Consider the following 13,538-nt stretch of genomic DNA (forward strand, 5'->3'; position numbering starts at 1 on the left):
TTAAGTGTGCAATTTAAAACACTAACAGGCATCATTATGCGCAGAAAGTACCATTTTTTCCCAAAAATGCGGTGCATCTCTGGTTTCTCATCTCACCGCTGGGCGCTGCTCTGTGTCCCCTCAGTGGGGATACAGAGCAGCACCCAGCGGGAAGGAGAGAAACTTTCAGGAGGCTGGGCCAGCCTCCCGGGACAAGCAAATCAGGATGGAGAGCGGGGAAGAGACAGATGTCAGCTGTCACAGGTGGCCGAGCCTGTGGTGCTAGGAGGAGAGCGATGCCAGCTGTGACACAGGAGGCCGAGCTCTCCTCCCCGCACTGCAGGTCAGAATGGAATATTGCAGGTCAGAAGCGGTATACAAACACTCAGGGATCCGCTGACCGCTTGTAAATAACTGAGGACATAGTATGCTTACTGTGTCCCCAATTATGAATGAATAGGAAGTGCTCTACATCACTTCTTGTTCATTCATGATTGTGGCCGTAACTAATTCTATCTCAACAGTTTATGAATGTACAGGAGCACTTAGTATAGAGGCTTTCTGTTCATTCATAACAGGGGCTGCAGAAAAAGAAATTGAGAACTCTGTCCTCATACTCTTTTCTAGTTCAAAAGGGAACTCTCAAGGGTCTGTTTGGACTCCTGATATTTCCCCAAAGCCCTGACAGTAAAGTAATAAATAAATAAAAATAAAATATTTAAAACATTATTTTCAGTTTTGTTCTGAAGATTGCATTTCAGTGCATCTCCAGTTATCAGAACTAATTTTCCTTAAATGTGTCCGTAAGCACCTTCAAACACCTTCTAATATAATTAATATTTAGGTGTCAATGTCAAATCAAAATCTTCATTCCTTGCATTACTGCAATCAATTATCTATGTATGAAATAACATATTATAAAATCCTTAAAAGGGACTATTGTCAATCGCAAAGTAGGATGGTTGTAGCCATATTACTGAGTATACTTGGGTATTTTAGATGACCCATTTCATTTGCGGACTTTTTGTATTTTTGTACAAGCACTTTTCTTCAGATCAAAGCAGTATTGATTCTTAGGGGTCTATTCATGAAGCTGCCGAAGGATCTGGTCGTAGCTTCGGCCGATCCTTCGGCTATCTTCGGCAATTTAACAAAATGCCAATACAAATTCAATCATTCTAAAGATTATTCTTCATTTGTAGACTGTTAAATTGTGGATTTTTTTTTGCATTCTGTTAAATCTCTATATGTTAGTACTGCTTTAAACTAAAGAAGATAGTGGATCTATATCGAAACTTGTCCAGAAAATTGAACTGTAAAAATCTGACGTGCATTAACATCCTTTTTTTTTAATGTATTGCCTTGATGTACATTTTTTTCAATATGTTACATTGATGTTCATTTTTGTCGTTGTTTACAGCACAAGCCAAAATGCATTATTTTCTTCCCTTAACATGCATTGCAGTGCGCTATAAAGGGTTGTAATTCATTGCTCTGCATTAGGCTGTGTTTAAATACAGCATGTTCTATTTTTACAAATTGAACACCAACACACTGCGTTAGTGTTAACTGAGCCTGTTTAGAAACAATGGATTTTGGCCTGTTACTGCATTGGGCCTGCATAGAGCAATGCAGCCCAATGCACGTGGTGGAAATTGGACCTAAAAACAGAAGGTTCTTTAGCGGCTGCTTCATGTGCAGCAAACTAAAATCAATGGTAATTATCAAGTGGTTACATTTATCTGTAGCAAAGAGTATCCATCGACATACATTCAGTTTGTTCTTGTGTCAAGAATCTTGTTAGCTTCAAACAAATGTTGTAGATGTTCAGCTGATGGTCTTTTCTTAGGCTCTTTTGACAGCATTCTCTTTATTTCACACTCCTGCAAAAAACATTTGAAAGAAATTGAGAAAAGGAAGGAGGAAGGGAGGGAGACAACTGTTTTTTAGTGCAAAGCTGTCGGCAGAACTGTGAAGATGTAGGGCTCGTTCACACCATGTGCAGTGAATTCTGTTTTTCCGCACTAGATCAACACCAGTCATTACAAGGGCACACAGAAAACAATTGTTTTCTATATGCCCCATTCACACCACAATGCTGGTGTGATGTGCGATGCATAAAAATGCAAACATGCTGCATTTCTGCACAACCCATTGGATGCGACCAGAGGTCACCGCAGCTCAAGACAACCACACTGCTGTGCGAAGACCTGAATGGAGTGTACAAATTGTTCACTGCCAATAAAGTACAAAAAATACAAAAACAATGTTCACACAAGAATTGTGTGTACAGCAGGAGTCAGTTTGAGTCTGTAAGGCTGGGTTCACACCTGGGCGTTCCTAATAGGCGCGTTTTGTGCACATTTTATGCGTGTTTTTAGCACTTTTTTTGTCCAATGAAAAGCGCATTCGACGCTCGTTTTTTATCCTCCCTGGCGGTATGATTTTTCCCCCCGTTTTTTCTCTATCTGTTTTTCATTTTTTTTTTTAAACTTCCCGCCGGTTCCGCCCCCCTGTGACGCAGACGCTCGCAAGGGATGGAACCCGGAAGACGGCAGCGGCCGGAGGACACAGCGGGGATCGCGGACAAGGTAAGACTTACGTTGTATTCCCGAGTGGGGCTCGGGGTTTACCGCTTTGTTAACACCGAGCCACACTCGGGAATACCAATGGATACATGCTGAAATCGGCCCCTACGCGTGAAAAAATAGCTCAAGTACTTTTCAGCACGTAGGGGCCCAGGTGGGAAACATGCCCATAGGGATTCATAGGATTTCACTTCTTGAGCGTTTCTCAGCGCTTCGATCAGCGCTGAAAAACGCCCAGGTGTGAACCCAGCCTTATAATATAAGGACTTTTTAGTGGTTATTGATTGTAACAGGCTTACCTGTCCCTCGGTTCCAGCGCGGCTCGCAGCGCAGTCGGAGATTCGTGACGTCAGCCGTGACGTCACGAGACTCCTCCCCCTCTCCCTAGTTAAACCCGGCGGTTACACTTGCCTGGCGTTCGAGCAAGTGTGAAGACGCCAGGCAAGTTCCCCGTCGGACTGCCACGAACCCCACAGCTATTTGGGCCGGTCAGAGCCCCACCATCACTGCCATTTCAGCCCTGCATACTCGGGCTTCCTGCACTCCTGGATAAAGTCTGCTTCCTCCTCAGCTCTCTGCACCCAGCACTAGGATCATATTACCAGAACCTGGACTGCCATTCCCCTAAAGTTCCACCGGAGGGCATCAACACCACTCCTGCAAACCTCTCCACAGAACTGCAAGTACTTTACTTAGGCCCCATTCACACTGAGCGATTTTTGCAGCGATATCGCTCATATTTCCACGCGATATCGCTCTATGTAGCTTCTCCAATCCATTTCAATGGAGCTGTTCACATCTCATCGCTCAATATCGCTCAATATCGCTTGTAACTCGTCGCTGTAGCTTGTCGCTCCTACATGACACTTTTTTCGAGCGATTTCGCTCCTGATTGCATACAGCCCAATAGGAAGAAGTCGCGCGACAAGACGCTCAATATCGCTCGTCGTGCAATATCGCTCAAAATCGCGCAATTTTCATATCGCTCAGTGTGAATGGGGCCTTATAGACTGTTACTTCACATATACCTCCATACTAACAGGACTGTGCATAGCTATTATTCTGATTCACTGTGGATAGCTATTATTCTCATCAACACCTCTGATTGTTGCTCAATTGTTGCCCCAACAAATCAAGCACTGTTTCCATCAATAAACCCTCAATCTAACTCAGGATTAATTGCTAGCTGATTTTGTTGTTACTCAAGACTGCATCCAAATTATAGCATAGTGCTACAACCCCTCACTGCTACCTCTGCAGCTGTGATCCACAACCAGATAAACCGGTGGGGCCTGAGCGTTATATTGATATACAAGTAGTAGTAGTTTTGTGGATACTAACTTCTACTTTTAAGGTGAATGTGTATATATTAGGGATGCACTGATAACGGCTTTTCGGTATTGAGTACGAGTACCAATATTTTTTTCCCGGTACTCGCCGATACCGAATACTGATAGCGGAAGTCCCATTAGGGAAGCAAGGCAACATGTAATGACTCGCCACCCGGCTTCCCGATTAGCAGGGAAGCTGTCCCCATGCTTCTCGTCACTAGGTGAGAGGAAAACTTAAGCTACCATGAACTATATGGTCCTTTTTCCTGCCAAAAACCCCTTATATGGTTAAACTTGTTAAAACTGGATTCTAACCGGACACAAGCATCCCAGTGGTGGGTAGAGCTACCACATACCTCACTTTCTCCTTTAGGTTCTGATTGACAGCAGGCAGTGGGCAGGTGTGTAATGGATGTGGTTAAGCATGATTATGACAAAATGCCTATCTCAATAGATCAATTGTAATATATATGTTATTCTGCTATTTGCTCGTTTACCTTACTCAAAACCTTACTCAGAAATTGGTGCTTAAGCACCCCGCTCACATCCGAAGTACGCACTAGAAATAGGAACCAAGATGGCGCCTCCTCTTCAGGACAACACCCAAGACGAAAGATATAAACATCCTGGCAGGAAGTTATGCATGAATGGATCTAACCAATTATAAGCTAGAATATATAAGCTAAAATGCTTTTTTGCAATGCTACGTTTAAACATACACCTTCTGCATGCCTATATAAAACTATGTTAAAGCGGAACAATAAAACAGTGTAAGTACCTTACACTGAACTTGTCTCAGCGTGAATTCTTCTCTCTGAGTGTACACTCTATTAAATCAGGCCAGGCGGCAGATATAAGTACGGAACCTTTAATCCGGTCCAGATTTGTGATCAGGTCCAAAACAGGTGCAATAGCCAGCCTTTTGGGTATTGCAATTTGGAATAGCCAATAGCCCACTGGCTGCTGTGTTTACATTTAGCTGCCAGCTGCGGAATCTTCCCGCCGGCAGCTGCCATTCCCCGGCTGAAGCTATTTCAAGTGCGATGTGTGCTTGAATAGCTTCTTTGAAGTGGAAAGGTGACACCGGGGGTCTTATAGACTCCTGATGTCACCTCCAATGTGCTATCACATAGGGGGCTTGTGAGACCCCCATGTGATAGCAATGAAGTTAATGAAAAAAAAAAAAAAGTTAAATAAAATAATTTAAAAAAAAAGTAAAGTCCCCCCGCCCCCATGAACATGCGCATACTAACGGAAACACAAGTCGGGTGCACCTATGTGTATTTTATTTTATGTGTATTGTATTTTATTTTAAATAAAAGATGGTATTTAATTTTTCTAAATAAAACAATAGAAAAAATAATTGGCCAAATAATCGATTATGAAAATAATTGTCAGTTTCAGCTCTTTGGTCGATTCCAGGACTTTCTGATCTTTTTAGAAGTCGAGGGGCTCCCTGAATTGGTAATGCTGTATTTATCTAGTTAGTTTAGTGCCGTTTAGAAATAGGTTTAGGTTAGCCTCAGGGATTAGGGGGCTCAGTCTTAGTTTTATGATTAAAGTAAGGGTTAGGTTTTATCAGATTTATAAAGGGTAAAGGCGGTAGGTTTAGATATCCGAAGGGTTAATTGTCAGGGGGTGCTTTAGAATATGGATACTTTGGGACATAGGGAGCTTCTAGGTTTCCATTTATTTTCAGCGCTGTGAGTTTTGTGCTGAGAATTCTCATTGCCAAGCTCTCAACAATCAGATCCAACATACTAAGACAGAGGAGAAAAATGGCAAGACTAGACAAGAAGGGAAGAGAGAGATTAAGGGACAGAGAGATAGGAAGAAATGCAAACTAAAAGCAAGTAAACATACACTGGAAACAACGCCTATCAAAGCATTTACACTGACATACCTCAACAGGGTAACGCTTTACAAAGTCCACAGGCAAGTGGCCTTCACGGATGTTCTCCCAATGCTGCAAGTGAACAAAACAAAGACACATTTAAATGCACATTTGTTGACATACATTTATTTTGGGACCCAGCTCTGTCACTATTTAAAAACATCAAGGGGGAAATTTATCAAAACTGGAGCAGACAAAATCTGGAGCCCATGGCAACCAACCAATCAGCTTCTCTCTTCAGTCTGTTCAGTTAAGATTTGAAAATGAAAGAGAGAAGATTATTGGTTGCCATGCACAGCTGCTCCAGTTTTGATAAATTCCCCTCCATGTGTTGATGTATGAACCACTTGTTCTTAGCCATGAAAATCTTGTCACCGAGCACTCCCTATGAGTGATCTAGACAGCATTATGGGGGGAATTTTGTGCTTGTAAATCGTTAACCCTTTGTTAGGACACTGTTCAAAGCTAGTTTACAACTGATAATGAGATGTACCAGCACAGTACACTTAGGGTAATTGTTGTAACCTTCCCAGTCCTCTTGCATTGCAGAGGAAAATTCAGTTTAAAGAAAACTAGAAATATGAGAAAACAAGTAATATGTAAGCGACAATTTTTTTTTTACGTTATGTAATGTGAATGAGAACTTGTAACAAATATAAAATAGGTATTATCCCAATTTGACTGCAAATGTGGAAATAAGCTGGAATGATGATTTATCAGAGCTATCTACAAATGGTTGAACGAGAAGCTGGTTTCTCTTTGCAGCAACCATTAGGAATGACAAAGAAGGAGCAAATGTTTCTAGTGGAAGTAGTGGCTGCGAGGTAGGCACACGCAAACAGCATGAACTACATGCGAAGAACGAAGGGAAATTTCCTTCTGATGTACTGGAGCCAGAAAGAGGGACATAGGTACAATGTCTTGGTTGAGGAGAAAGCTTAAAACTACCTTGGAAAGGAATGACGCTATAGGCTGCTTAGCCCACATGGCCTACACATTAATGAGTCTTCTGAAAAGGGCTCACACTGGAGGCTGTGCTGCAGCTCTGAACCTGGATAGCACTGTGCAGCTAACTAACACAGTACACAAAGGCAGTGGAGTTACAAGGTGGATGCAGCTGGCGTGGGGTTGCGGCCCCCTCCGGGTGACACCATCAGGAAGAGTGACACCAAAATGACTGACAGTCATTTTGGTGTCACTCCTTCTGAAAAATCAGTCACTCGGTCATTGACCGAGAGCCTGACAGCTGCACGAGAGAAGAGGGGACCCAGCGGCATACCTTATCTGGATGAACGTCCCCTCCTGCCGCACCAGGTGACACCAGGCTTGGTGATGCCCTTGCACAAGTCTGGGTACAGCCCTCAAAGATATTGCTCAGGAGATGCCAATCCAGATAATTGCAAAGAAATTACCTCAAGCAGCTTTAAGATGACATCTTCATTGAAGGAAAAAAAAAAAATCTTGAAAAAAGAAAAAATGGCTAGTAAAAATGGTTCAACTTTATCCTTCTAGGACACTAGCAAAAAACATCATGCTTGGAGTGGAAGGGGTTATACCAGGCTGGTCACTGGCTTTTTTTTTTTGCCGGTGTCCAAATTCTCCTGTAGATGGCAGTATAAACCAATTTCCTCTGAATCCTTTGTCTCTCAATGAATGAGAAAGAAAATATATTTTTTCTTTTGTTATATAGACAAAGAACCAGGTGGTTCGAAACTTGTAATTTGGTTGCATTTAATTCAGCTAAGTACAGAGTGTACATGTCCGTGTTTTGAAGTGATGTAATTTATTATGTCTGCTGAACCCTGCATACAGAAGAACACATTTGTTGTGTTTTGTGCACGATTTATGCACGGCCAATCATTTTCTGTCAGCAGTGACTTTGATTACTGGGTGCATATAGCTCTTTAGTCAGCTAAACACAGTATCTATATACCTGTTTTGGGAGCAGTGAAACTCATTGTTTTATGTGGTAATAATGACAGTATAAGCCGTTAGTGTACAGAAGTCATGTTCTTAGAAGAGAACCCACAGAACAGGAACAGGAAACGCATCACAGGAAACAAGTGCCACAGAGATGAATAGAGTTGCATGTAAACTAAACATAACACTCATAACATCTCCCTCTTAATAAATGATCATTGTGAAATGTGGATGAATCCTTGTAATAACATATTTACAGGTTAAGTCTTTTGGGTGGTTGTGAATGTCTACCACTGCGGGTGAAAACTGGCCCTCGTTGTATAAAGTGTTTCTTAGCCCTCTCCGAGGTTACTGGGCTCTTCTCACCACTTACTGGCATGCTCTGCTCTTCACTCCCGTCCGATATACCTGCTTGCTCCGGACTGTCATTAACATTAGTCTGTGGCATCATTACTGTACATTCCCTACTGTAACAATCGCCCCGGACCGGGTCTTCTTATTGCTATATGAACAGAACAGGAACAGGAAACGCATCACAGGAAACAAGTGCCACAGAGATGAATCATAGAGTTGCATATAAACTAAACATAACACTCATCATGCTGGCTGTTGTGAATATATGGGAACTGATTTGGTGTACCTTAAAGTGACATTAGAGAACAATATCCCCCCCCCCAATGTTAGTGTAAGGACTTACCTTAAATGATGCCTCTTAATCCGATCATCTTTTTCTTGTAGTTTTCAGCTGTTCCTCCAGCGCTGGTGCCGGGCTCCGATCATGCGCTGACTCCTCTGTGCTAGCTGGCACTTCCTGTCCCACGGAGTCTGTGCGGGTGCACGCTGCTTTATAGACTTAACTTGTGTCTCTCTCTTAGTCTCCCGGCCAAAGATCTGAACTGTGCTTGCGCCTGCCCCAAGATCCTTTGCGGCCGCCCAAGACTCTTCAGATGTTCGGATGGGAGAGCGCAGCAAAGACACAGGTAAGTTTTGACTCTGTTTGAAAAGTTTTTTTTCATGTTTTTATATATAGCTACTGCTCGCTAGCACTAGATATATGCAAAAAGCACTGAGGGTTTAATAACCCTTTAAGTTAATTTCTATTACAAGCCACTGAAGTTCATTTAGATCTCATTGTACAATACCCCCTTTTATATCCAAGCAGATGTATTTGTATCGCCATTAAATGTTCTTATAAAGATTTTCTAATAAAGATTTTGTTACTATGTTATAGACGTGCTGATCAATAATAGTTTTTAGTGCAAAGGCTTACTAGTTCAATATTTAGACCCTCACGGAAAACTGCAATGACAGTTGAGAATAAAGCAGAACTAGCAATATTTGAGAACAAGAATAATCATTTAAACTTACAATTCCTCTCTCAGATCCTGTTTCAAATATCCAAAGAAGTTCAACTAATATTAAACCTAATGCATAAATGTCCACTTCATTTTCATACTGGCTTCCATCTTTCTGTTGAATAAAGTAACATATATATTATATGGTTAGTGGCTGCCCAAATGTTAGAAAGGTACCATATACAAAGCAATTAGTGGTGATATTCTGTTATATCACTTGTTTTTATTACTGCTCATGTTTCTTACAAATCCTGCCACCCACCCTCCACCAGCACAAATATGTATGCATGAAGATAGAGCAGGTGTGTTTTCACAACCATGTTCCCTTGTGCTTATACTTCTTCGGTGCACTCTCCGAGAGTAGCAGTGGTGCTAAATCTCTTCAATTTGATAACTATCTGTCTGACTATAGAATCAGGTCTTCAGAAATAATTTTCTAAATCTTTCACAGCTTAAGAGCTTTAATAACTCTTCCATCTGAAATCTTCTGAAATCTAGATCAGGCCATAATAACAGAATTCTATTATGAGGAGCAGTTTGCGGGCTTGATGGCAGCACAGGTCAAGCTCACACCTACATTAAATAAACCACGTGGCACAATGATTGGAATATCTTATTTCAGAAACCCTCTTTGTCAGGTGTCATTATCCTAGAGGATCTTTTCTCCATCAGTAAACTTGGTTTACTTGGTTCAGTGATGGTTTGTTAAATAAGACTGTCTTTATTATTTATTTTTTTTACTTGGATATTATAACATACTTGTCACAAGCTGTTTATGTATAAATTCAGAAAAGTCACACGTCTACAGGTATTGTTACAAAAAAAAACAAAAAACATTATTCAAGTTTGAAAAAATAGTAAACTTTCACCTGTTCTGGGGCCATATAGGTAGGTGTGCCAGTGCCTTGAGTTCGCTGCCGTGCTTTGCTCTCGTCTTCCCTTGTCATTTGAGTCACCAGGCCGAAATCCCCTATTTTTACTACCATTGTTTTAGTAAAAAGAATATTTGCAGGCTACAAAAAAAAACATAGAAATAAAGTCTTAGAATTACAGAAACACCATCACAGGGGAAGGGGGGCAAGCTACTGATCTAGTTGTGAAGAACAACTTATGGTCACCTTTACAGCAAAGAGATTCATGTGCCCAACGTAAAATCAATTTTTTTTTCCAGTCCACTGAGGGACACAGAAAGTCTTAGGGCGTTGGGACTGCATTGGATGTTTTTTCCAGCGCAGCCCCAACGCAAGACACAGCATGTGGTGCCCATAGGACACATTTCACAAAAAGTTCTAGCAAAAATAAAAAGAAACAGTGCGATGCATCTCAATTGAGCACACCAGCACTGTGCCAGGCGCACACACACCACCATCTGGAATTTTTTGATACAAATGTAAGTAATTGCAGTTTTGAGGTCCAAAATGGTGTGGGCTTGGGTACAGTGTACAGGTTGAAGCAAGATGGAGATCATCCAGGCACTAGGAACACACAAAAAAAAAATCGAGAAATCGAGGCAGGGAACAAGGCCTAGATTATGACTTCTTGCACCCAAGCATAGGGAATGCAAGACCTGTAAGCATCCGCAAAGGCCAGTAGATGTCCCTCCACTCTGAAAATTGGGGGCGGATAGTTGTGCCAAGGAGGGCTTGTCAGTGGATTTCGTATACTTGGAATGCCAAACAAGCTTAAGGGGCCGAAAGTAATACTTCTTAGAAGGAATAGAGGACTTGTGAGACTGTTTCTTAGGCTTCTTTTGCTGGCTATGGTGGGTACTGTTACCACCAATAGCATCCTTGATGACAGCCACCTAATGTAGACCCAAATAAGATGTTGTTCCTCAAAGGCCATGCAAGCTTCTTGCTAAAGTTCCACAGTCCAGCACTTCAGCCATAGAGCCCTGCACAAGTGCACTGACAGAAGACCAATGCGAGACAGTAAGTGGGAGGCTTTTCAGCCAATGTCAGCATCGGATAAATCATGCTCAATGGGTTTAACTCAGTGAGCCATAGTATGGCATACGAGAAAGACTGCCAGAACTGGGGGTAGAAACAAGAGCTTCCAGTTTCTTGTTGGTGGGGTCCCTAAATGAAGGGACATCTTTAACCAAAATGGTAACAGGAATAGTCAGACTGTGTCTAGAATCAGGCATGTTGCAGCTGCAAGTACAGAACACAACATACATGGCTTTCGTGGCAGGAGCAACAGTGGGGACATGCCTCCTTAATGCAATCTGGTGAGAAAGAGGCCACAGAGTGTGCAAGCGCGAAAATCTACCCACAGAATTAACCCCTCCATGACAAGTCATTGTAAAAAAGGTAACCTTAAAAAAAGGGGCCCAGTGATTATATAAAATTTGGGAGCTCCCAATGCCCAATTGGCCCACTCATAGATGTCTTTACCGATAGAGAAAGCGCAAAGGCAGTGTTAACAGCTCTGGACCTGGAAAGTGCTCTACAGATAACTTAGCCAGAATCAGTCTGCAAAGCACTCAAGCAGTGCACAGTACCCAAGAGTCACTTCCAAGTTCACTCTGTGAGGTCTGATCTAACAGGGTCTGTCCGAGTATGACCAAACGTCATGACTAAGGACAACTGTGCCAGGTAGCTGCGAGAAAGTGAAGAGACCCCCCTGCAGTTATATGGAGAAAAATCTTGAATAAAGAGAAAAAATGTTGCTAGAACAAGAATAAGTTAAGTCCTAAAGTAACCTTTTTTTTTTAGTGTAAAGAGGAATTAGAACACCAACCAGGTTTTTATTGCTGTCTGTATCCCCGTTGGGGAAACTCCCCCCCACCCCCATTTTTCCTGGTTGCCATTATCAGCTAGAGAGTAAGTGAAAGAAAATCGTAAATTTTGAGTTGTCACCAGAACAGGGATAGAGGGGAAATCTTCCACTGGGGAAACTAGTTCTGGTGACCATGGTAAAAGGGATTTCTATCACTTTGGAGGGATTTCCGCCTAATTCCTGCTGCGGCTATGGGACAGAAAGTGAAGTGAAATCTCCTTATGGGAAAAATAAAAAGAGACGATAGTGGTTATAACCCTTCCTTACTCTAGCCGACCCTTAGGATACTAGCAAATAACTGAGGCATGGTGGAAATAGGAGGGGTTATCCTAGGGGTTTTCTACAGTTTGTTTGTCCAATCCTCCTGTAAGTGGCAGTATACCTCAAAGGTTTAAGACTTCCCTTGTTCCAGTATTTGCATTCAAAGTCACAGATTCAAATACTTAGGGGATGACACATCTTAGGGGATGATTCATGAAAATTTAAGAAAATAGCAGGAAACTGGAGTTGTTGCCCTCACTGACCAATCACAATTCTTGTTTAAAATATCCATAAATGAAAAGTGAACCTTGATATGCTACTGTCAGCAAAAGCCTAACTTTTCTTATTATTTCAGAGCTAAGAAAAGCAAGGGAGAGATGTTAGCATGAATCGATAATTACCCGAGGCTAATCACATCCCAGAAGGCCAATTGCATTGTAGATAACAGCCAGTCTGGGTAAGCACAAAATTAATCCCTTAAAGTATGTATGAATATCTTTGCAAGTGATAAAGAACATGTGCGTTATTTGTCAACCCCTTCACCAACAAAATATTAAGATGGCCATACAACCGGATGAATGAGAAAAGAGCATGGATTTGGGAATCCCCCTTGCCAGTCTATTGTATTTTGAGTGGTGACCTGAACAATGACTGCATCTCTTTGGTCAATATTTTTAAGACCAGCTACTTCAACAAAATCTGAATGAAAGATTACATTTTGTTGAGCAGATGGGTCCATGGTATGGCCAGCTTTAGACTGCACATTTCTTTATACTGTATAATGGACAGTGATATATAAACAATCTGGTGGTCACTGTCAGGTCAAGCTTCAGCTATACCACTGTCAACAGACTGTTTGAAAAAATTTCAGACCACTGACATATACTGTACATTAGTATGCATAAACCTAAAAACAGACGCACACACTCATAATTCTGGCAACATACTCACTTTCAGGTCTCTGTGAATAAGTTGTTGTGAATGCATATATTTTACGGCTTCAATTATCTGCTTAAAAATCTGCAGGCTTTGATTCTTGTCAACAGTACTTGAAACATAGTTTCTATTCTTGATCCACTTTTTTAAAGAACCATTTTCGCACAATTCCATTTGAATTAAAAGACACAATCCAGGTTTTTTCTCCTTCTGGTCACTGAAAAACAAAAAAAACATATAACAACTAACTATATACAAAGCACACCGTGTTAAAGAAAGATTTTTTGTAGAATAGGGTAGGTGAAACAGACATATAAATATTTTTACGTTTTGAATTAAGTGGGGATGTTTACACCTATCTAATGTTTATGTTGTTGTGTCCCTTCTGGGATAATTTCCCCGCACTACCTGTCCAGGTGACCACTGTCTCATGAACATGAGAAGGGAAATCTCCCCATATGGCATGCAAATGATAAAAGCCTGACAGTTTGCT

At 41.5% G+C, this 13,538-nt stretch overlaps 1 protein-coding gene across 1 annotated transcript; it reads right to left on the reverse strand.

Annotated features, from left to right (window-relative positions):
• Positions 1 to 6,640: 6,640 nt before the first annotated feature.
• On the reverse strand, positions 6,641 to 13,262 carry LOC108792732 (interferon-induced, double-stranded RNA-activated protein kinase-like). Its single transcript, XM_018563570.1, has 4 exons — positions 13,061 to 13,262; positions 9,937 to 10,080; positions 9,081 to 9,182; positions 6,641 to 6,679 (listed from the first exon to the last, which is right to left on the reverse strand). The coding sequence occupies exons 1-4, from the start codon at positions 13,217 to 13,219 to the stop codon at positions 6,641 to 6,643; spliced, it is 444 nt and encodes a 147-aa protein (XP_018419072.1). The 5' UTR covers positions 13,220 to 13,262.
• Positions 13,263 to 13,538: the final 276 nt, after the last annotated feature.

This window comes from Nanorana parkeri, unplaced genomic scaffold (genome assembly GCF_000935625.1).
Source record: "Nanorana parkeri isolate BGI_ZX_2015 unplaced genomic scaffold, ASM93562v1 scaffold677, whole genome shotgun sequence".
Taxonomy (NCBI): Eukaryota; Metazoa; Chordata; class Amphibia; order Anura; family Dicroglossidae; genus Nanorana; species Nanorana parkeri.

What these genes read in the sequence shown, in the direction of transcription:
- LOC108792732 (XM_018563570.1), bottom strand. Translation starts at nt 13,219, where the DNA reads ATGGAATTGTGCGAAAATGGTTCTTTAAAAAAGTGGATCAAGAATAGA. An exon ending in TTATTCACAGAGACCTGAAA is followed by an intron (nt 10,081 to 13,060) that starts GTGAGTATGTTG and finishes TTTTTTTTGTAG; the next exon opens with CCTGCAAATATTCTTTTTAC. An exon ending in CAGGATCTGAGAGAGGAATT is followed by an intron (nt 6,680 to 9,080) that starts GTAAGTTTAAAT and finishes TTCTGGCTCCAG; the next exon opens with TACATCAGAAGGAAATTTCC.